Source organism: Electrona antarctica (genome assembly GCF_951216825.1).
Source record: "Electrona antarctica genome assembly, chromosome: 2".
Classification (NCBI taxonomy): Eukaryota; Metazoa; Chordata; class Actinopteri; order Myctophiformes; family Myctophidae; genus Electrona; species Electrona antarctica.
Genome location: NC_136807.1, coordinates 20,083,314 through 20,108,647, shown reverse-complemented (window position 1 = coordinate 20,108,647; position 25,334 = coordinate 20,083,314). Strand labels below are relative to the sequence as shown.

The 25,334-nt window shown below is 43.9% G+C and overlaps 1 protein-coding gene across 4 annotated transcripts; it reads right to left on the bottom strand.

Moving 5' to 3' along the window:
• Positions 1-68: 68 nt before the first annotated feature.
• syt6a (synaptotagmin VIa) lies at positions 69-25,104 on the bottom strand. 4 transcript variants are annotated; one of them, XM_079513378.1, is made up of 8 exons: positions 24,955-25,104; positions 11,784-11,916; positions 11,053-11,355; positions 9,156-9,714; positions 4,893-5,013; positions 3,588-3,759; positions 1,669-1,819; positions 69-1,499 (listed from the first exon to the last, which is right to left on the bottom strand). In XM_079513378.1, exons 3-8 carry the CDS (start codon positions 11,229-11,231, stop codon positions 1,428-1,430), a joined length of 1,254 nt encoding a protein of 417 aa, XP_079369504.1. In that variant the 5' UTR covers positions 11,232-11,355; positions 11,784-11,916; positions 24,955-25,104; the 3' UTR covers positions 69-1,427. The 4 variants fall into 4 exon arrangements, with proteins under 4 accessions (XP_079369504.1, XP_079369507.1, XP_079369505.1 ...); XM_079513381.1 differs by lacking the exon at positions 24,955-25,104 and having other exon boundaries at positions 11,053-11,352; positions 11,784-11,912; XM_079513379.1 differs by lacking the exons at positions 11,053-11,355; positions 11,784-11,916; positions 24,955-25,104 and adding an exon at positions 10,751-10,869.
• Positions 25,105-25,334: the final 230 nt, after the last annotated feature.

Sequence of the window (25,334 nt, the reverse complement as noted above, 5' to 3'; positions counted from 1 at the left end):
GTAGGCCTACATTTTAAACTAACACAGGATTTTACAGTATAGATTTCAGATTCACCTCATCACCACTCCAGAATTCACATAAACTTTATTTTATTTATCTGCTTTCTGCAGTCATCGCCAGCAACAAATAAATAAATGAAACCAATATAAATGCCTTTCTTTTCAACTATGCATAATAGTAAAATACACACCTGCACATAAAATTACACACACCCACCTAACCTTGTACAAAAATAATAATAATTAGCAAACAAGTGCTAATTATTTTTGTTTTGACTGACATTAAACAAGTGCAAATGCCCTTCATAACAAACATCAAACATAGAAGGATGTACTGTTTGGGTTGATGTAGTAGGAGGACCCTACAAAGGATTTATAAAGCCCTTGCCAATATGCTTTGTTTTATGGCAATACAGTTACAATGAATGTGTTTTCAATGTCATTTAAAATCAGTTAAAATCCATTTAATGTGGTGTGCAGATCTTTCAGGTTCAACTTCTAGGTATTTCTTGACGTTGCACTCATCTTGCACTTATCACATGGGAAATTGGGAATAGTTCCATAATAGAAGTTACAACTAGTACAAATGAAATCAGCTACAAATGAAATCAGTTAAGGTGCAGCCAGTTTGCTCAGGAATGACCTTTTGTCTCCCTCCTGTTTGTCCACCATTTACGCCACACGAAACACTTCGTACTTCTTGTCTCAGCTGTCTGTAAAGATGCATTGAAGCTGCTGTGAGTATATTTGGGGCTCCTCAGTCCCAGGCAGCCTCTGCTCTTCATTAAGCCAATGATCAAGTAATTTGTTCTTTCACTGTGGTGGTGCGATATACAGTATTCAGCTGGGGATTTGAAAGTCATTTGCTGCGTTCTATTACCCTTAAAAGCAATAAAGCTTGATGGAATAGTTTTACACTTGATGACAGTACGACAAACACTATCTTAAAATGTTTATGTGAGAGAAAAGCTGAAGGGTTTAAAACAACAACCTATTCCTCAACCTCATCCGCATTCTGGCTGTGTCCTTATCTCCCCTCTTTGCGCTCAGAGAGCAATTTCCGACTGAAGCCTTATTGAAGAGTCTGTGTAACACAAAGCTGCGGATTCAGCCCGCCCACCCCCTTAAAAGCACTGGGAGCGTGTCCCATTTGCCTCAATCTGGAAAAGTTAAGCTTGATGTCAAGTGTCTGTAGACGGTATGTCTGTCTGGTCTGCTCAAAGACCAATCTCTCTCCAGGTCAGCTAGGGAAGCTTGTAGCTAAACATTTAACCCAAGAATCAGATCACCCCAGAACAGTAAACAACAGGGAGGGGAGAGAGAGATGGGGATTGCGTTTCCCCTCTCATACAGACAGACAGGAAGAGAATTGGCGAGTGGGAGGAGATAGAAGCCTTCCTGGGCCGCGGGGTCACAGGTGGTTCTGCTCAGGGGCTAGCAGGGGGTCTGGGGGAAGGGCAAGAGCCTTGGCTGTCAAAGCTGGCTGTCCTCGCTTTCCACTGGAGCACACACACAAACACAAGGCAGAGCTTTTTGGTAGAACACATAGAAGATTGACCACATACTAGTGTTCTGTACTGTCAAACACTTATGCCAGATGTAAAAAAATGTGACATCATTTATTTATTTAGTTTGTTCTTTTTCCCCCCAAAGTATACCACAACTCACCTCTTTTTCAGATTTTTTTGACTCCAGCAGGTGGTGCCAGTGGGCAATTGGCTTCCGTGGATACGCCAGCATTTCGTTCCAGTGGTCCCTGCCGAGTCCCTCAGCGCTGCACCCAACACGGATCACACCAATGATCTCATTATGACCTACCCTGCAGGGACAAATACACATGACATCCACCGAGTGTTGCTTATAATTGCAGGTTGTTTTCAAGGCAAATAGATTTGTATTTATTATTTTGCACTGTGCTCCAGGAGGCACAATGATACTGCAGCTGAGCTGAGCTTGAGCTATCAGACAATAGAAGTGACTCATCTCACTGTTTACATGGAGCCATCAAAGCCATTTGTGAAAAAAGAAACTAGTATCCCTTTGAGAGTGTGCGCCTATAATAATGCCTGAGTGTACTGTGTAAATGAAAGTAACACAGGCCTTTCTCTCTAAATTGTCCAGGGCCAAGGGCAGTGTTTGTTGTTGCACATAACCTAACCCCTGGATCATCAACACAGTATGGTTTCATCCTACTGTCTGAAACATGACAGAGAGTAAACAAAATTATGTGGGCTGGCAAGGCTGCACAGCGTTAATATATCCATTGGTAACTTTGAGAGTGTACAAAGGTAACCAAATGGACCCATGCGCAGTGTATCCATTGTTAACTCTGAGAGTGTGCACATGTAACCAAATGGACCCGTGCCCGGTGTTAATATATTCATTGCATTGGTAACTCTATCAGAGTTAAATCAATACAAAGGATTTTACAGTGTAATCCTTAGCGCATCCTTCCTTCCTCTCTTACATGACACACCATGACTTCTGACCTTTAATGATTGTGAATGTGATGTGATCCCATTGTGTCACTTGGACGTATCCTGCCTGCCTGCTGCTACTGGTTTATTATATCTCCACATACTCTACCAAAGAGGCAGCAGGTTACACTTTCTCTGTGTGAACCATTGTCTCTTGTTAAAGACAAATAGGCCTACTTTGTTTTGTTGCTCTGACTGATGGTTTTATTTGTTTTATTTTTTTGTCAGTCGCTAAGTTACAGGGCTATCATATGCTGTATGTCTGTCAGCTTCAGCTATATTGTACATAAACAGACCATTTTCCTGTGTTTTAATGTGTTGCCCAAAGTCATTAAAACGTTAGCGACATACTTGAATAACTAAGTTAATGTTGGCTAAACATCATTTTGCAGTTAATGAGTCATGGTCATGGACGTTTGAATTTCGTGCAGAAATCAATCCTTTATCCAGCGGCTATTTTCAGCTAGACTTTTCACATCAATCCATGCTTTAAATGTGTTCAAATGCAGTAATATTGTTTTGTCAAAATAAACTGTACAAACATATTTAGTGTGTTGGTGGATTAATGGTCCATTAAAGGAACACTTTACCAACAGAACTTTCAACCTCATGTTCATATACAGTAACTGGTCCGAACTCCAGTTCAGAAACCTGCCTACCGATGACATCATCTCTGGGGATTTCAAGCTAATGGAAACTACATGCCTTTCTCTTCCTGGAAAGGTAGCTGATGAAACTGAAGCCATTGTTTGTGCATCAATTTAAAAACAAATTGAAATCTTGTTTGCAATGACCACTGATAATGATAAAAAATGATTAAAATGAGTTGCTGCAACTCAAGGGACTTATCCCCCAGTGAAATATCAAAATAAAATGTAATCGGTAGGCACATTTTAGAAACTATCTACTGGCACAGTCCCATATAGCGAGCATGTTAGGACCCATACAGTATATACCTGTCCTGTACTGTATATGGAGATGATGTGGAGAAAAGGTGAAATGATAATGATCCTTTAAGATAAATTAATGGTTTATGTGGAAGATAGGTTAGGCTCAAATCAATGAGAAGCTACAGTATCTACTGTATAGGTATATGAATGCTTTACATACAAGTCGTAGTCCATGACAGAGATGTGTAGGCTGACGTGGTCCATGCTGTCTGGAGGGATGTCAAAAATGATGGCTTCATTGTATGTTGGATTCAGAGTGTTCTTTTTTATGGTCGTCTTCTTCTTTTTCAAACGTCTCCCATCACAATTGAGCGACACTTTGACATAGGGATCTGTTTTTGTTTAGAGGAAACCAAGAAAAGAAAAAAAACCTGGCTGATGATCTCGTTCAAATACCACACACACACACACACACACACACACACACACACACACACACACACACACACACACACACACACACACACACACACACACACACACACACACACACACACACACACACACACACACACACACACACACACACACACACACACACACACACACACACACACACACACACACACACACACACACACACACACACACACACACACACACACACACACACACACGACAAAGTATGATGCAAAGGGCATCCTCACCCACCAATAGACAAAAAGCAGGGTGGCATTTCATGGCAAGATGACCGCTGTGTGAATATGGTGAATTGGGACACATTCTACTGAAGCAATAAAGCAAACCCTGGATGGCCTGTCATCAGTCTTTGCAGGAATGTTGGTGAGTCAACACCTCCAAATGGGATGTGAGGCCTGCATTAATAGTGAACTTAAATGGGATCATTGACATAACTTCCTGGTGGATGCTGATTTCAATCTTACTCCATCAGGGGCAGCCTCATATCATCCATTATGGTAGCATTTAGTGAGCTGACCTGCATCCAATAAACAACAAACAAGAGTGCTTGCCTTGCAACCCAATCTGCTGGATGGCACAATTTGATATCCGTGGTTTATGACACAGATTGACCTATAGTGGTAGACGTCTAAAACAACCAAACTGAAGGAGATCAAAGTTGTATCTGAGAGTGAAAGTGCTGCATTCATTCTGAATTACACTTGGATTCCTTGCATTAAATCAATGTACAATAAATACTTCAATTTCACAAGTGATATCAGTATTGGAGATGTGGAATGTAATGGGGGTTATGGACCAGCGGTCTATTAAAGAACCCCTGCAACCATCTGCTTTAAACATCTTAATATTGTGAGCAATAGAATGTAGGAGACTAGTGGTAAGAGCTTTCCACCGTTTGCTTATTGTTTTTGACAGGGAGTATTTCTATTTAGAATTGGATATCCTCTCTGAGCCCTTATTGCAAACAGTACATCATCATCATCCGTGAACGGACAGACGCACGCACGCACTCACGCACGCACACACGCACGCACTCTCTCTCTACCTGAATATCCAGTGATGTCCATAGCCTTGAGGTTCCTGCATTTGATGACTGTGAGTGTAAGTCTCCCTGCGGTGGGAAGGTAGCATAGCGAGAACATGATCTCACCAAGGTCTACACTCTCCTGTGGGGGCGCACGCACACACACAAATTATTCACACACACACACAAATTATTCACACACACACACAAATTATTCACACACACACACACACACACACACACACACACACACACACACACACACACACACACACACACACACACACACACACACACACACACACACACACACACACACACACACACACACACACACACACACACACACACACACACACACACACACACACACACACACACACACACACACACACACACACACACACACACAATTTTGATGTTTACAATTGGCTAATTACATCACTAAACAGCTAGCAGTTCAACTACTCAAATTTGTTTGCTCTTGTGAGGCGCAAACCTCTTACATTCCACCTGTGTAGAGCAGTGGTTCTCAAACATTTTGATGTCAAGGATTAATGTGTATTTGGCAGCCGACCCCCATCTGAATATATTTTGTGTCAGGGACTTCCTTTAGAGAAGATTTGATTTTCACAAATGTTCAAACATTTTTGTAGATAAAACAACTGATCTACAAGCTCACACGAGACAAGTTTAAGCTTGTAGATCGGCACATTTTGAATAGCATAAAATTGGGTTAACGTGGTTTAACTGATGCTACTATATATAACTAATTTTGCTTTGGACACCCTGGAACCCTCTCAAGGACCCCTGGGAGTTCCCGTAGACCTAGCTCTGGTCCATAGCCTGCTACTGCTCTTGCTGCCGTTGTAGGCTATGGAACTGATTGGCTTTCTGCCTCGCATGAAATGCAGACCAGCCTCTCCTCTGTAGCGAAAATAAAAATAATGTTTTACCTACTCACCAATACAAAGACGGGTTAGCCTACTTTCGTCCCTTTCTGGACAAAAAGTGCATTTATACGTGTGGTGGGGGGCTCAAAGTGCGTTTGTATTTGTATTTATTTTCGCTACAGAGGAGAGGCTGGTCTGCATTTATGCGAGCCCCGGAAGTCGACAGTAACACGATGGACCAAGCTACCGTAGACCCCACTTCGAGAACCACATTTATTTTTTTGCTTTTTTCCCTCCCCCCAGATTACCCACCTGACATAGTGTAGAGAGACAGAGAAGTTGAGAAACACAAATATAATGGTCTCTGAGGTTGATAAAATGAATTCTCAGGGTCATCATTTCAGCCTGACAACATCCGCTCACTGTGCCATTTCCATTACCGCAGCAATTTAATGAGTTTTGCTTGCAGGAGAAATGGTATGTTTGAAATGCTGAACAGGTTTTAGATGTTTTCATAGCCCTGCATGGGGTGGAACTCTGATGAATTGAGCAGATACTGTACTAAAATGGTATTGCAGTGGTATGTCCAGGTACGTAACGTAAATAAATGCAGAGCACTACATGACCTTTTCACTGTGCTAGCATTGTTTGATACCGCCCTTTGTGCATTTTCTTCCATGGGTTCTTAAGGTTGCACGTTTTTGTTTTTGTTATTTTCTCCATTTTTTTATTTGTTGTATTATATTGTAATTATATTGTATTATTATAATTATGTAATCTGCCATGTATGAAGCTTGGGTGTTTTAGTTGGTTATTTGTTGTATCATTGTTTGTGAATTATCATGTCAAATGAAATGTAAAAGTGTATAATTCGATATAGGCATGACACTTTAATAAAGAAAAATCAATCATCAAGATGTTTGGGCAGTATGGTATTTTGTGTGGTGGTATTTATTGTGAGTTGGTCAGTCCATTCATTCATTTAAATACTCATGGCCTGTCATAAACAACTGTGTTTTTGGTACCTGGTACAAAATGATGGAAATTAATCATAAGTATCATGTAATGCCAGAACCTATATAATTATGCAAGGCGTGAATCCAGACCACCGCTGAGTATAGGCTGCAGCTGCAACTGAAACTAGGGGTTTATTTTTAAGGAGGTGAATTTGGAATGTATCATGATGTGGGGGCACAGTAAATGTCAAAATATTTATTCAAAGTCCACAGAAAATTAGACCTGCTTTGCCCTAGGGTTAGGGTATACAACAGTGTTGGTGCCAGACTGATCTATTCTGATCTATTCTAACTTCATAATGAATTTAAATAAAAGATAAAGTCAAGTGACTTACTTAACAAGGCCCTGACATTATCTTTGCAGGAGGTAAATTCCACATGTCAATATAAACAGTCACTGTACGTACGTGTAGTATATAAAATAGATTATCAAGCTAATATGGTGGTTTATGAGAAATCTCTTGCCATACATGCCAGCATGAATAAAGATTCCCAAAATAGTTTCCTAGATCGAACATGTCTGCGACGGCGCAGACATCAATAATGTGCTTCTTCCCCTCTAGACTCTTTATCGTGCTAATGTCTCTGGGTCAGTGTTATTGATGAATATCCCTCCTTGACCTATTAACAAGGGGAAGCTCCTGGAGTCTAGAGAGAAATGATGTAGACTTTAAGGTTCTTTTTCACACGTTGAAATGGCAGAGTGGAATTGCGATTAGAGTGTCTGCCCTGAGATTGGGAGGTGGTTCATTCAATCCCCGTCAGGGACAGCTGGGGCTCTAGAATAAATGCCTCCCTGCTTGGCACTCATCATCAAGGGCTGGATTGGGGGTAAATCCCTCCGACATACTAGTGTAATGTCAAGGGCATGTGCTTCTGTACTTTCTGTAGCGGTACTCTACAGAAACAGGAGGCTCATGGCTCGGCAAGGCCTATCCTGTATGCTGGGAGGCAGAGATTATGTTTTCACGTGTGTGTGTGTGTGTGTGTGTGTGTGTGTGTGTGTGTGCACGTGCGTGTGTGGAGTCATGTGATACACAAATGTGTTTCCGATTGGCTATAATTGACTTTGAAAGTTTGTGGGATGGGCCTATCTTTATATTGCAATTGGCTTACCGGCGCCACAAACAGATTTGATAAACATAACATCATACTAGTAGCCGACTGTCGATGCGGTGTGTGTGGAGAGAGTTTTTGATACCTTTATCTTTCAACTGACTGATCTCCTGACTTAATATCGACTTATAGTCTAGACAACAAAGTGTTAGTGTGTAGGGAGCTTTACACAGCCCTGGTTTGGCAACCATGGAGATAAGTGCTACGTGGAGAGCCCCTTTTTATCTTGTTTTTATTTGGTTGTTTTGTTTGAACACCAAACACATTTCTTTATCCCGTTCTTTTAGCTTTTATTTGGCATAGATCTTAGATCAATAAAGACTGTGGGCCCTACTAGAATAAGTTAACTGCTTTTCTGTCTCCTGAGCAATAAGGTAGGGCTTACTGAACAACCCTCCAAGCGAAGTGAAGTTCAGCAGCCAGAGGGGAAAATTTTAAGTGTTTGATGAACTCGTTGAAGTGATAAAAGCGCCTAGTACACTGATGCCCCAAGCCCAGGAGGATTATTTAGTTCACCAAGTTGGCTCCTGGACATCATCAAAAAAGAATGAGAAGAATAACTTTTAGAAGAGGCCATTAGTGCTGTAGTCAGTCTGACTCTGGCTTGAGGTCTCTAACCTTTACTTTGATTGCTGGTAGGCCCCATACACATTACAATGGTGGAAATAAGGTTAGGCTACAATGTGAAAACTGACTGGTATTTGGTCCTTTATGCTGTAACTGTTACTGTGCTTGACAGTAATTAGATTCACACTATATTAAACATTATATATACCGTATACCTGTATATCGGTATATATAATGCGGCTCGGGCACCTTTGCTTTGGAACTCCTTGTCACTGGCTCTTAGGTTAGCAGAAGTCTTCTTAGTCTTCTTTTAAAACGCTTTTAAAAACACATCTATATGCCAAGTGTTTTTCCTAATATTGTTTTTAATTGTTTTATTGACCTGTTATTTTCTTCATATTTTATTGTTTCTGATGTCTTGATGTTTTGTTGTTTTGATGTTTTTATGATTCCTGTTTTATAACCTGTCTGTAAAGCACTTTGTAACTATATGTTTGGAAAGGTGCTATACAAATAAAATTCATTAATTCATTCATTCATTCATTCATATCACTTTGACAATAATAAAACATTAATGTTATTTGACACATCGATGCAGCCCGTCATACCGCCAGTGATGTCATATACATTGTGTACAGTAACCTCCAAATCAGCACTTTTTTTTCATATTAGTAAGAAGCCAAGATTCTTACACTGGTGGCGTAGTCAATGTCCCTCCAGATGTTTGTCTCTCTGGACAGGTCAGATGTCTCAAACAAGTTATCCAACACCACTTCCCCGATCATGTCATGCCGTGAAAACCTGTCAAAGTCAAAGACACTCATATGGAGCTTCCTGACAGCCAGCTCGTCATAAGGCACAGGGAACTGGAAGCTCTCGTTGAACGTGGGGTTGAGTGTCTTTCGGTGGACGCGTGTCTGGAACTTCTTTCGGTCCGGCAGCAGGTAGACCTTGACATAAGGGTCAGAGCTGCCGCACAAGTCCTTAGCCGGCAGATCAAAGGCCTTGAGGATGTTCACCAGGAGGCACTCGTTCTCATAGTCGTACTTGAGGGAAAAGTTGATCTTCCCGCAGTTTATAGCGCTGTTCTTGGACGAAGCCTCCATCTCCAGGTTCTTCTGTGTGTACAGCTCTGGCTGAATGCGCCCAATGCCGGTGGGCTTCTCGTCTCTTTCAACCTCATAGTCATTTCCCAGGTCAAGGCTGCCCACCTGCATCTCCCTCTGCAGATGCCTTTTGAATGAACTGTGCCTGCACAGGGGTGGGGGTTGGGTCAGGGACAATTATGAGACAGGGAAAGAGAAAGACTGTGTGAATAGCGGTTTTATTTTGGAAGCATACTATCATTGCTATAAGAAATGGTTTTCTTTGCCATATATTCCTGGATTTCTGAAATGGACACCACATACAATTTTAATACATTATTTATTATACAGTATACTGTATTATTACAATATTGAACTCTAAAGGAAGTGTATGCGTGCGTTACTATATACATATACGATACTGTGTGTGTAGTGAGTACGCACGCGTGTGTGTGTAAATCTTATCTATAAATGCACCAAGTCTCTGTATGTACGTGTGTACAGCTGTAATCGACAACACAACACGTGTTCCACACTCCTACAGGGAGTGCAGTGCCCGGTGTCGAGTCCATCGGATAGCCGGTTGTCCAGAACCAGCACAAAAGCCTCTGCCCGTGCTCTGGACCTGACTGTTCTGACATCACATATTTGGGCATGCCTGACACAGTACTCTGACACGGGTACAACGGGTATTGCATAGCCGGGTGGGGCATGGATCTCCAACTTCCATCATTACCGACTCGGTGCTCTACAGCCGGGCACCGGTCTAGTATATATAATGCAATATATCATGCATGGGCAAACACATCTGCCCGACACTGTGTGTAAGCAAGTCGTGCATATATGTGATTGCACTTTCCAGCCAAAGAAGTGATAAGTGCTTGGGGTGAGGGGGAGGGGAGGGTGGGGGATGACCACACACAACTCATGGTCTGCCTCTCCATGCGTTGTGTGTGGGGGGTGGGGGTTAGGGGGGGCTGACCTCGTGGAGGAGGCAGGCTCTGTGGTCTGCCTCTGCATGTGTTGCGTGTGGGGGGTGGGGGTGAGGGGGGGCTGACCTCGTGGAGGAGGCAGGCTATGTGGTCTGCCTCTGCATGCATTGCGTGTGGGGGTGAGGGGGTGCTGACCACGTGGAGGAGGCAGGCTCCGTGGCCTGCCTCTGCATGCGTTGTGTGTGGGGGGTGGGGGTGAGGGGGGCTGACCTCGTGGAGGAGGCAGGCTCCGTGGCCTGCCTCTGCATGCGTTGTGTGTGGGGGGTGGGGGTGAGGGGGGCTGACCTCGTGGAGGAGGCAGGCTCCGTGGCCTGCCTCTGCATGCGTTGTGTGTGGGGGGGTGGGGGTGAGGGGGGCTGACCTCGTGGAGGAGGCAGGCTCCATGGCCTGCCTCTGCATGCATTGTGTGTGGGGGGTGGGGGTGGGGGGGGCTGACCTCGTGGAGGAGGCAGGCTCCGTGGCCTGCCTCTGCATGCGTTGTGTGTGGGGGGTGGGGGTGAGGGGGGGCTGACCTCGTGGAGGAGGCAGGCTCCGTGGCCTGCCTCTGCATGCGTTGCGTGCGACGCAGGAAATGCTCCTTCATGGAGAGCTGCACGTCCGTGGGGATGTCGGGCGACGTGTGGCTTATCTTCACCGCCGCCTCCAGGAAACCCATGGACTCCATGCGTTCCTTCATCCTGTCCGTTGCCATGGCGACGGGCGGTGGCTGCTGGGGACTGGGCGAAGGAGGGAGGAGCAGGAGGGGGGAGGAGGATCGCAGGGGGCCGTGATCTTCTGGGCTGCAGGCTGATGGGGCGAGAGGAGCTGCCGAGCTGCTGGAGAAGGACATGCAGTGGTGGGAAAAAGTGCTCACATTTTGTACAAAAGTATTGATATCAAAATGTACTTAAAGTACCAAAAGTAGAAAGTACTCATTATATGCAGAATTTCAAGTTTTCAAAATGTATAAAAATCTTTTGAAAATAGCTACAAGCTCTTAGATCAGCTATTTTCAAATGGTCAAAATGTATATGGGCTGAAGTGGTTAATGCATGTTTTTGTTTTGTAATAATAATCAAAATCTACAATGTAACTAGTAACTGAAGCTGTCAAATAATTGTAGTGGAGTAAAAGTACAATATTTGGATCTGAGATGTAGTGGGGTAGAGGTAAAAGTATTGTTCTTTGGAAATACTCAAGTAAAGTACAAATAGCTCAAAACTGTACTTATAAGCACAGCACATAAGTAAATGTACTTAGTTACTTTCCACCACTGGAGAAGGACGCCTTATTCCGCCACGGCACCCAGCACAGCTTCCAGGAGGCGAAGGCAACAAGGCCCAGCAGGGCCAGGCCGCAGAGCACAAACACACAGAGGAGGACGCCAAACGTCACGTCTGCCGGGGAGAGCCGCAGGTACCCAAAGAAGCAGCATCACACAATATGGACAAGCAGATGGTGATTACAAGGGACAACAGGGAGAGAGAGAGAGAGAGGGGGGGGGGGGGGGGGGGGAGAGAGAGAGAGAGAGAGAGAGAGAGAGATAAACAGAGTCAATTAGAAACCCAGAATAGGATCCCCTCCCCCCCCTCTTACTGTGTCAGTGGTGTGGTTGTATAAGGTCTGCAGAACTGGAGCCAAGTATTACTGGGAGACGGACTTCATAAATATTACAGTACAGCTGACTGACTAAGTCTCTAGCTATGGAAAGAGCGTATGTGTCTGGTTATGAGAGTATAAATACAGTTAATATGCATTTGTGGTCTTGTGGCACATAGCCAGTACACAAGCACATTAATTGACGCACGCACGCACGCACGCACGCACGCACGCACGCACGCATGCACACACTCGCAGATGCACATCATTTTCCATTATCATGCACTTGCAAATGTACAGTACAATTAAGTGTGATCAAATGGTATAACGGCAAATTGTATACACTATATTATGTGTCTGAAATATGGCATACAACACTGCAAATAGAGCCTTCTCTTGTACTAGCCTTTTATATTTTGGGTGAATGGTGGTGGCGGTGGTGTTGCGTATTTGTATTGTGTAGGTGTGAGAGGGAATCTGAAAGAGGGGGTGGGCTGCTCAAACTAATTTATTTTCCTACATTCCGAATATCTCTCCTGGGGGACAGGTTGCATATAGACATAGACATTAAGAGGCACCAAAAACTGCTGACAAGCGTCATGCATATGCATTAATGACTGGAGAGTGAGACCCAGTCCCCCCCACCCTAAAAAAAAAAAAAAAAAAAAGAAACAACACATCATCACTCTGCAATTATTGTTCTGAAGTAATGATATTCCTCCACCTGATATTTGCATTCATCTCCATGCTTTGCAGCGGGGATTGAATTCAATTGTTTTAAATGTCACTGCAGTGTTCCTCTCCTCATGGCCACTGATGCCTCAGGTTTATCTTCAATAACTCATGTTGAGGAGCATCTTGGAGGGGGTTGGGGGGGGGGGGGGGGGGAGGTCTCATGAGTATCCCTGACATGAATTTGCAGGCAGTGCTGAAGAGATAGGAGAAACAGGCTCCATGGCACATTCAATTTGTTCCATTAAGGGGGCGCCCCGTGGCTCACCTGGTAAGAGTGCATACCACATAAATAAGGTTATAGCCCTTCCTGCGCCTGCCTGGGGTTTGAATCCGACCACAGGCTCTTTGCATGTCACACTATCACTGTCACTGTCAGAATTAAAGCAGAAATGCAAAAAAAAGGATCTTAGGGGGAGGGGGAATCCATTAAATTATGCAGGAGGTTCAAACCTTTCTCGTTGCAGTGGACAGATATGAGCCTATCTATATAAGCAGGATTCTGCTCTTTCAGTGCGTTACATTTTTAGAACATCAATATGATTAATTATTTATACAGAAAACCGTGAAACTAGAGGTCTGTAATTCCAAGTGTGGGAAATGGGATTTGTGAATCATACCAATATGAATTGCTCTACAGACAACAAACATGTGATTTTGCTATTGCATCATCCACTTCTCCTGCTCCATCTACTGTGGTTCATCATCTCATCATCACCATTCGGTATTCAAACCCCAGCTTTCGCTCCACTCATTGCCAGATTGTGGTTTGTTCTGCCACGTTAGTCTTGCTCTTGGCTACTTTGCAGCATCGCATACTCAGAGTGTTCCTGGTGATCTACTTGTCGATGTAAATAGCTTTCTCCTGTTTCCAGTTCACACTCTCTGGTTCCTGGCCATCTGCCTTCCTATACCCACCTGCACTGCCTTACCGTCCTGACTGCCCAGCCTAGCCTGTCTGCCCTATACCTGCTGCTCCTGTGTCTACCTGCCTCCCCTGTGTCTACCTTCCTCCCCTGTGTCTACCTGCTTCCCCTGTGTCTACCTGCCCTACCTGCTGCTCCTGTGTCTACCTGCCTCCCCTGTGTCTACCTGCCCTACCTGCCTCCCCTGTGTCTACCTGCCCTACCTGCCTCCCCTGTGTCTACCTGCCTCCCCTGTGTCTACCTGCCCTACCTGCCTCCCCTGTGTCTACCTGCCCTACCTGCCTCCCCTGTGTCTACCTGCCTCCCCTGTGTCTACCTGCTTCCCCTGTGTCTACCTGCCCTACCTGCTGCTCCTGTGTCTACCTGCCTCCCCTGTGTCTACCTGCCCTACCTGCCTCCCCTGTGTCTACCTGCCCTACCTGTGTCTACCTGCCCTACCTGCCTCCCCTGTGTCTACCTGCCCTACCTGCCTCCCCTGTGTCTACCTGCCCTACCTGCCTCCCCTGTGTCTACCTGCCCTACCTGCCTCCCCTGTGTCTACCTGCCCTACCTGCCTCCCCTTTGTCTACCTGCCCTACCTGCCTCCCCTGTGTCTACCTGCCTCCCCTGTGTCTACCTGCCCTACCTGCCTCCCCTGTGTCTACCTGCCCTACCTGCCTCCCCTGTGTCTACCTGCCCTACCTGCCTCCCCTGTGTCTACCTGCCCTACCTGCCTCCCCTGTGTCTACCTGCCCTACCTGCTGCCCCTGTGTCTACCTGCCCTACCTGCCTCCCCTGTGTCTACCTGCCCTACCTGCCTCCCCTGTGTCTACCTGCCCTACCTGCCTCCCCTGTGTCTAACTGCCCTACCTGCCTCCCCTGTGTCTACCTGCCCAGTCTGGCCTCCCCTGCTTGCCCTCCTGCCCTGTCATTCTCTTTTCCCGTCTCCCTTGTTAATACCCTTTTATAATTCAAATCCTGTCCCTGTTCTGCACTTATTTCTTTGGTAACTTGTAACGATCCCCACAAGGACATTCTCTGCATTTGACCCTTCTTAACTGTTGGAGGAGCCACTGAGGGATTACTAAGGCAAAACAAAGTTAGCGGTTCAGCGTCTTGCTCAAGGACACTTTGACGCAAAGCCAGTAGGAGCTTGGTATCTGGGTGTCTGGAAACCTTCTGGTTCCCAGACAGCCGCTCTAACTCCTGAGCCCCTGACCATGGGTTCACCATGCAGTCCTGATGTAACACAATGAATACCCTCAGAGACTTTGAGCGTCTTTCTCCACATTTTAAATTAAGAGATTTTGTGTTCCTAAAACTCCTCACCAAAGAGTGGAGTGTAAATTGAGAGTCCACTGAGACGAATTTGCTGTGGACAGGATTTCCAGGTCTGGAGGATTTGTGCCACATGGGGGATTTTTTTATCCAGCCATTGCTACTCTGTGTCATCTGGAATTTTGCACAGTTCTCTACAAAGCACAAATGTGACTGACCTGTCACTGGCACAGTCTTCACCCACCGTCATAGTAGATTCAAGTAGACCTTCCGTTGCACATTGAAATACTGTCAACAAATGTCAAGGTCAAGAGTTTGTTAAAGGACCACTTCACCACTTTTCAACTTATCTTCATAGGTCCTCACTAATAATCATGATAAAATGGCACCATTTTTTGAGTCTGTGTCTCATAGGAGGGCTGTGGGCAGTTCAGAAACCCGTCCACCAGTGACGATGGGGAATCCAAGCTAATAGAAACTGCAGGCTTTCTAGTGCTAAAAAGTTGCAATGCAAAAATGGAAGCCATCGTTCGCATGATAATAAAAATGTTGTTTCTGAACTGCCCACAGCCCTCCTATGAGGCACAGACTGAGTAGGAAAAAAATGGTGCCGTTTTATCATGATTATTAGTGAGGACCTATTATATGAAGATTTGTTGAAAAGTGATGAAGTGGTCCTTTAAGAGATTTAGAGAATGCAGACACTCTATATCAGACACTCTTCATTTAATCCAGCACGCATCACAAAGTAAAGAATATACTAGTAAGACGCCCTGAGGGCGAGAAGCGACTTCACCCTAAAGGGCGAGGTTGCGTGCATGCATCCGCCTGGGTGACGGCAGACTGCTGAAAGCGCTGGCGCTTTGGCATGAGGGGTCACATCAACATATGGAATGAATTCTGTACTGGACATATATGGAGCGTGTCTTGAGTGCACAGGGTTTGATGAGGTCAGATCAACATAAGGAATGTCAGAACAGGTCAGCTCCATATATGGAGATCTAAGGGTGGCAGCGGGGGCAGTTTCTTGAGTGCACAGGGTTTGAGGAGGGCCCAGGTAGGGCTGGGGCTTAAGTTTCGTGCCCGTTGAGAACTCTTGTTTTCGCCGGCTGCCGGGTGCGGCTGCACTAATTAATAACTTTGGGGCGGGCCCGTCTAGAGTTTGGACACGTACTGTATCAGTCAAAAGGGAGACAACAAAGAGGATGGGTGGGGTAGAGAACAGAACAGGTGCAGCTTCATATATGGAGATGTCACAAGGCATGACCATATATGGAGGCATGATGTTACGAGGCGTGACCATATATGGAGGTGTGACGTGACACACGGTAATGCAGGTTTTCATAGTGAATGCGACCTACAGTATGGTCGCAACAATAACCACTGAAACATTGCAAATGGCCATGTGTGTCCAGTGAAGCAATATAAAGCATAACGACTCAGTCATCCAAACATATAACTACACAAAAAGGCACTTTACTGCACTGCTCCTCGCTGCATAACATGGTAAGTAACAAACGGTTAACGATTCAAAACAAAACTTGGGCCCTCGCACCATTGTCCATATTGGGACGTGCAACAGCCACAGTGCATTTACCCGCGTAGAGCAACATGATTCCAAAAGTAGTAGGATTAGTATACTTCCAAAAAGGGCGCTCGGGTGGTACAGTGGTAAAGTATCTGCCCACCATCACAGAGATTGTCGGTTTGAATCCACCATGGTGCATCCGGCTTTACCGAGCGTCTATACAAACACAATTGCCCCGTGCTCATGGGAGGGAAGCTGAGCGGGCAATATACAGCCTTAGCTTCATGCGCTGATTAGTCTACTGCTATGCTATCCCCAGCAAAGATACCAATCTGCACAAGGTAATCACCCTCTCTGTCCCTTTCCCCCTCTGCCAAATAAAGGCAGTATGTGATAATCTACTATATTTTTTTACAATATTTCCTTAGAAAAAGGACAGATACTTCGTGTTGAGATAGCCTCTCTGCTACTAATACTTCCAGATATAGACAGACTCATTATCATTTTCTCCACCAACTTTATTATACAACTCAAAAGGTGCATAGATACAAATCTGAGATATCAGACTTATGTTTTAGGTGTGGTACAGACAAAGGCTCCTTTTTGCGTTGTACATAGCAATGTATAAAAGTTAAAACATTCTGGTATGATATCTGTGATTTACTGCTAAAATTACAATCCATTAGACCATGACGTTTGCCTCTCAGCCAATTTCACTACTATCAGTACAAATTTAAGAAAAAACTAAATTACATTTATAGAGCTGGCACATGCTGACAGTTGCTGAAATGTATTGCAATAACATGGAGGTCTGACTCCCCCCTCCTCATTGCGAGATGATTCTCAGAAATGAATAGTTGTGTTCCTCTTGAGAAGATTACTTATCTTCTGATAAATGGGTTTGACGAAAGTTTTGAATATTTGGCAATGGCAACCTTATTTCGATTATATGGAAACGTTGTTCCTACCTGTATCAGAGCAGTTATACAGTAGGTTGGTATCTAGTCTACAGTTATCTCAATCTAGATGTATTATTTCTGCATAAGGACATGTTGCCAGGTTGAATTTATTTGAATTTACCTTTTTACGGTATATAATTTGCCTATGTATTGGACTTTATTTTACTATATTAGAGTAAATTCAAAGATAATTCATGTATAGTCGTATAGTATTGACTTGTATAGTTGTATTATTGCAACAATAATGTGTGGCTGTCACAAAAGCCACACCTGGACTTGTTGCACAGCACACCAGAGTGCCATGGCACACCATTTGGAAACCACTGGTTTAGGGCTTCTTATTGCTTTCAAAAACGACATAGGCTAATGCAGTAATTGTCTAGTGAAACTAGTGAGACAGATGTGTGACATGTGAAAGTGAGAGACAGGCGAGTGTGGGTGAGAAGCTGTTACTCTCTTGATACAACCACTCATGCCGACAGTGTGAGACTGGGGTTGACCTCTGGTTTTAGCACGCAACTAATGATCACACCCAAAAGACAGGGGAGTGGACAGTCACAGCCCTGCAGTCAATCAAAAGGGCTTTTCATGTCTTTTCAGTGCAGAAACAGCTTACTCAATCAATATCTTGGAAGCCTCAGTCCAATTGTAAATCTCTCTTAGGTGAGGATTAAGCATGAGGGCAGATGAAAGAAGGTCAGAAACAGCAGGGTGGGACAAACTGCTGTACAAGAAAAATGGAAACTTGAGACAGCAGACATCAGCTTTCAGCTTGGGGACTGGGGACTTATAGTGAGTGCCATAAGAACTCCATCGTACTCAGAAAGCTGCATGCAAAATCACCACAGCACTACATGAGATAACTGGTCATTTCTCCCTGTTTCATAACCGTCTTTGATTCAGTCATAGAGGCAAGGCGAATGGGAGTGTCTGAGCTCTCCATTCAATTTCAATCCGACGGTAAGACGTGCCCAAATGGGTCTTGGCTGGGGAATATAAGGTATTTGAGAGGGCACCAAAATTTAATTAAGGATTGTTTTGAAGCTGAGTCAGAGCGCAAAGTGATGCCTGAGGAAACCTGGTTCCCATAGAAACCTATACCATTAGAAGGAATATGGACTCGGATTTTGGTGTCATGAATCACGTCATCTCCAGCGGCGAAAACAAAGACCACCTTTACCACTGAAGATGCACACAATGCACATGTTACACTTGCTGAACAAAAGCCACCTGTGCCCATGTTATTGGATGACGATGGAACACGCGTGAGAGTACAATGGCAGACTAAATTCAAGCCACTGATTTACATCTTTAAAGTGCCTTATAATTGCACAAAGTGATCATAATGGTGATTGACTGGTATTGCTAGCCTCATTTACCCAAAGGGCATTCTCCTCAGATGGTGGAGAGTGTTGGTGCTATCTTTGTCCTGTGCCGCACAATTACTCAGCTTCTGTGCCTCTAGCACATTGTCTTGACAGCTGGTATCTCTGGGGGAGCAGCATGTGAGGCGTGGCACTAGAGTCAAGTGGCCAAAAGTCATGTTGCCACAGAGGGTAGGGGTTGAATCCCTGTCGTTATGAGACACACAGTCAAATCCTGAGCTTTAATATAATCCATTACGACCTGTGGCCAAACCAGTGGTTCTCAAACTTTCAAGATTTTTCAAAAATGTTTAGAAATAGCAGATGTACAAGCTTGAAAGTGCAGCACAAAGTGACCCGCTGTTAGCTTGAATATCTGCTATTTTTGAATAGCCAAAGCTAAAATGTAAAATGGCACAGATGCTTTCCCGGTTTTAATGGGTTAACTCCAAATGTGTGACCCCTGGGTCCATTTGGTTTGTATCTCCATGGCATACTGTATCCATGGCATCTTATCCCTCTCTGCTCAGGAAGTTAGAAGACATGGATTTGATCCTGTGATGTTTTTCCATCCGTGTGTTATAACACTTTGAATTTCATGTGAAATTTGTATTGCAAATGCAACACTAGCCTATACAAATGCTACACTGTACTGTACTCCAGCGTATATTATACAAGTACAAGTATAACATACATAACAGTATTATTGGAGGCTTTAAAAACATTATTGGAGGTTTTAGAACAGCATTATTGGAGGCTTTAAAAAAGGTAAATAACTTTACCAATGGCACACTGATCTTACAACTCATGCTTTAAATTCTTACATAAGACCCAATATTCAATTATCTGTGAAATTGTGTCTATGCTCCAATTTACAATTTACAATTTACAATGTAGGCATTTAGCAGACGCTCTTAATCCAGAGCGATTTACATTAAGCAAGAACAAAAAGCATGGGAATACATCACATATGTAAAATGCATTTATCGCGAAACATGCGTAAGCTGAGAACGTAACTAGAACATATAATGACACTATACATATAAACTATATGCTACAAACATCTTTAACCAAACATAGGCTTTGCCATCCACTGCATGCAACCTCCTTGTGTAATGTTTTTCAGACACTAAAGTGGGCTGTCAATATAATAGCTTTTCCACCTTCTTTAGGGGAGGGGATGAATGTTCTCTAATCTTGATGTGGGCACCTCAGCCATTTTTAGATTGCTGTATCCCATGGCTTCTTTCTCAGAGCATTCTGTAAATCCCTATAATCCTACAGATCCACAAATCCCCTCTGCATGCCAGGAAGAGGAGTTTAGACCCCTACAGATGAACCAGAGGTGTGAAGAGGACTTTCTGCTCATGGGAAACGTATAGCCTCCATGTTCACATCCCACAGGATGGAAGAAGGATGAACGTCTTTGATGATTAAGAGATAATTTCCACTTATTGACCATATGCACATAGGAGCCATTTTGCGCTTACTTCATGCAGTAAGTGTGATTATGGCCACTAAAGCATGTCATAATAATTATCCTCAGTGATACCCATTTCTTCGTTTATTACACACTGCCGCCAATTCAAGGCTTAAAATAGCAAATGTCATATGCGTATGTGGTAAAGTGTTGCGAGCCAACTTTGCAAGGTTCCATAATATATCGTTTCATCTACTGTAGCCTCCATGGCTAGTGCTCTAACAGCATTTAGTGTTAAAAGCTACTGGATATTCACACAACATTGGCTGATCCAAACTTGTGGACTCTATAGATGTTTCCTATGCTGTATATCTCATCGTTTGAGCCTTTCATAAATATTGAAAATTTAAAAACTGCCCTTTAATGTACAGTACCCAACTAGAAAAAGTGCCCCCCGCACAGATCTCCACCATGCAGGGCAGGTCAGGTTGTGGCCTCCTGGTGGCGCTATAATAGGCCAATGTGAAAAGGGTGCCATTTCTTCTTACGCCTTGGATGGCAATTGGATGATTTGAGGCATTTTGTTCCAAAAATGTGTTTTGCAAAAATCCACCTGATGGTGGCACTATAACAGGCCAATGTGAAAAGGGTGGGATATATTCCTCAGCCTAGTACTGTAAATTGCACACTGCGTTCATGATTTGAGGCTTTTTGTTCAAAACGGGCCAATCCTGCAAACTTTGAAAGCCAATGTTAGCCAATTAGGATGGAATATGAAATAATCGGACAGATCCGTTATGAACACATGATATAGCGATAGTGTGTAACGATTTTTTGACAGGATCTGGAGGAGTAAGATCAAAAAATGTGTTTTTCGAAAAAAATTGTCACAGCAGCTCAATTAAAATTTCTAGTGTATGCAAGGGACTCCTAAGTTAGCCTGGCTTGGCCAGCCTCATAGCGGAGATTCACTGAAGATTCTTCCCCGCATATGAGTCTGGACTTCGGCCATAGGCAGCTTGAAAAGTGGGCGTTAGTAGTTGCCTTGACAGACAGATCCATCTAGCCAATCAGCGTAACAAAAAGCTGACGTCACCACACAGTGCGCTGGTCCGCTCCTCATACCACGGCAACCACGCTAAAAACAACAAGGTCTGTTTAATAGTTTCTACTTTATACGTGAGCGAGATATGTCGGATATATGTCAGAGTCTATATCTGAAATAACTGCTGTTCTTATCGTTTCTGTGTAAACTTTTAAACTTGTTGCGTTGAGGGCAGCCATTGTTGTTTTGAAAGTCCTGCAGCATGAATGTTACGTCACCATATACACATGAACCAATCAGAGGCTGCTTTTCACTGTTGTACGGACAGCCGTTGAAACGCAGTCACTGATTGGCCCGATTGGCCCCGGTCATTTTCTGATTTCTCCAGCTTCCGCATACACTCTGTCAATGAGCCCGAGTCCAGACTCATATGCGGGGAGGAAACATCAGTGAACCCTCGCTATGAGTCTGGCCGCGCCAGGCTACTCCTAAGTTACCCGGGCCCCACCTTGTACTAGACCCACATATTTCACACACCAAAAGCACTTATACATGCAAAGAATATGAATTATCATTGGTTAGGTTAGGTGATTGAGTAACCTAATTGACTGAGAGATTCCCTTTTTAATGTTAGACGACAGATATAAAAGACAGATCATTTCCAACTTCATTATTGCCACTGCCTAATAGAGTGGGTTATTTTTAACACTTTAACTTCTATTCACGAGTTGCTCGAGTTCATTATTGTAGAACACTTTCCTGCGATTCGAGAGTTGCCCGAGTTATGTTTTCATTGTTTAATCCACGTTTTTAATCAGTTTTAAGTCATACGGGCAATCCAGTGGACAGAATGGGGGATATGATACGCGTTTTGATGACGTCATCGCAAAAAGGTCCTTCGCTCCGGTGTGCAAAGGGTTATGGGAAATTGAGTCCCCCATTGTTTACAATGGGAAACCTGCCTAGCAGTGCGTGGCTGCCCCGTCCGGTCTGTTGTTGTGGTCGGCACTTTAGAATATTTTTCAACACTACAACAAGCAATTACACCGTTATAAAGTGGATTTTCATGACAAGCAACTCAGCGGTCGGTGCACTGGCTGTTCAAAGGTAACTTTAAACATTCTAGCCTGAAAGACGGCCGTACATTGTCTGCATTCAACCTGTTAAAGGGAACTGCAGTCATATTACATAAGTTTCTAAATATCCCACTCTGAGTCAGTTCTTACTGTGTGATTGGCCTTTAGCTATCATGCATACACGAATCAGAATCAACTTTATTGTCACATCACAGTTTTAGAAGTAAAAGAGTGGGTGAAATTTGTTTGTTGTGCACAAGCTTCACCAATGCCTCATACTAAGTCATCTCGAACCATATGGGTGAGATTTTTGGACATTTTAGTTAAAGGAGCATTCAGTGATTTGGGCGATTTGGAAAACCACCCAGTCCGCCACGGTAACAAAATGTGCACATGCACATGCTCTACAGTGGGGGGGAAGTGCAACAGGCCAACAGCATGTGCACCAAGGCCCGCCCCCACTCGATCATGATTGGAGGAAGGCTCCTCTCATCCTGATTGGATGAAGGCTTTGCCACCCGCCACCTAAACTGAAACTAGGGGTTTTTTACCCCAGGGGCTCACTGGGGACAGGGAGGAACTCCTTATATGGTCAGCACACTCTATAGTAGGGAGGATTATCAACAAAAAAAAAAAAAAGGAAAAAAAAAGATATTTGAATGAAGTGAAATCACTGAATATACCTTTAAAGTAAGTAAGTTTTATATCAGCATGTCTCTCTCCAACTGATAATCTCAGTGTCTTGCAAGGTATAATAAGTTCAGCTTGTTAATGCTTTACACAATGCACAAACACTCATGTTCAATACGTCGATCCAAGAGAAACTCAGAGAGCTTTATTGCATCCTTTAATCAAAATGCATTCTCCTGTTTCTCTCTTACACACTTCAATTACCTTTGAGGCAGCGCTACTCTGCTACATAAACAACTACCCATTAAAGTAAAACAAATTAATCTAATTATCAAAGTCAATAGATTTTGTTATACTGCGAACCTATGGACCAGAGCTACTGCGAACCTAGGTTCAGGTGGTTAATTGCACCTTAATTTTCTGGTCATTCACAAGGCAACGGTTAGGCTCCCAGGAGGATGCCATTGGCTACAATAGACCTGTATCAGCATCTGGTCTTATCAGGCAATTAACCTGACTGTTGAATACAAGCCCCCATGGCTGCCACACAGCATTAATGTGCCAGGGACAACGTAATTGAGGAGGCCTTTTACAGAATAAGTACAAGTAGGCCTACAGTAAATGCTTGTAAAAAATTAAATAAAAAAATCCTAAATCAACTGCAATTGAAGCACCCCTTATTAGAAGAGCATAACTGCAGTGATAAAACACATTTATCATCTTCTGATAAAACAAATAGCAAGAATAAATAGCCACATCCTTGAATTTATCAATAATGTTTTATGCTGCGAGATCAATCCTTTTCAGAACCCTCTGATGGTGCACGTTCTGCGAGATTTACTTTGTGGTACAACGGTGTGGTGTGCCGAAAACAGCTGATCCACACACAAGCTCACGGCGCATCGCATCCCAAGCGTCGCGCCTCGCAACATTCGAGGCGCGACACCGCCGTACGACGGAGCATCGCCACATAGTGTTGCTTGGGCAATCGGGCAACCGTTAGTGTCAACCCCTGTAAAGGCAAATATAAAAATGAACACAGATGAGCGTAGTGAAAACATCTGTAGCCTTTATTTTTTCGTAAAGTAACTTGTTCCAAAGTTACTGTTTTTGTTTTTTTGGAGCGCTATGCTTCCTCTGCCAACCTGGGGGGGCAGCGGACTGACCTCATGCTTCTTTCTATGCATGAGGAGTCCAAGCTGCTTCTTTTCACCCGACAGGGGAGTTTCTCCAGCCGGATGTAGTGCGTGGAAGAAACACGTTATTCCTTTCCCCTCCATCAGGCGCCCCGGCGGGCCAGGGGGAGGTAGTTTAGAGACCAGGATTACTGCATGTTTTTTGTGAGGGACTACCTACCATAGGGGACACGGGGAGAACATGCAAACTCCACACAGAAAGGCCCTTTCGCCAACCCCGCCTCGGGTATGGGCACTGATGACGCGGAGGAGAGAACACGCCCACCGGGGCCCACAGCGGGAATCGAACCCGGGACCTTCTAGCTGTGAGGCGACTGTGCCACCATGCCCCTCCTTTTCCAAAGTTTTTATATAAATTAAAATAGGTTTATTCCACGACAAGCTTGAAATTACTACTCTATGGTTCCTGCTGTACCATTCCCTGACCTTCTGTCCACCATCACTGCTCCTAATCAGTCAGAGCAGTTCAAGCTGTTCAAAATGCAAATATTATTTGTGTAGCCCCCTCCGGTAGATAGATACGATCACAAGGCGTTCTTTTGTTGTACAGACATTTATTAGCGTATGCCAAATGCCACGTCAAATGCCGTGAGAACTGAATAAACATAAAAGACAATATACATTCAGTACAATATTCTCATAGAGAACAATAATGATGAACAAACACAAGTTACAATAAACAAACAAATGTAACAATATATACCTCATTGGCCGCATCCACTTTGGGGGAATAAACGGGGGAAATCTTCTCAGTATCAGTATCTTGACTTTTAACTGATATAATTTGAGCTGGACTCTTAAAACAGCCGATCTACAGGCAGCAGCAATGCACTTTAGCTGTTGCACGCTGAAGCTCTCTTCTCAGAATGAACTGGCTCTGCCCTGCTCTGCTAATTAACAGTGATCGAAACCACCCTTGCTCATCAACAGATCAGGCTTCAGCTGTTCAGAGGTTACTGTGACCTTAATCAATCAATCAACATAAAATCACCTCAATACACATTGAAACAAAGTAGAGAAACATAGAAACATGAAATTGACATGAAACAAAAAACATTATGAACTTCTTAACTTATTTATAAA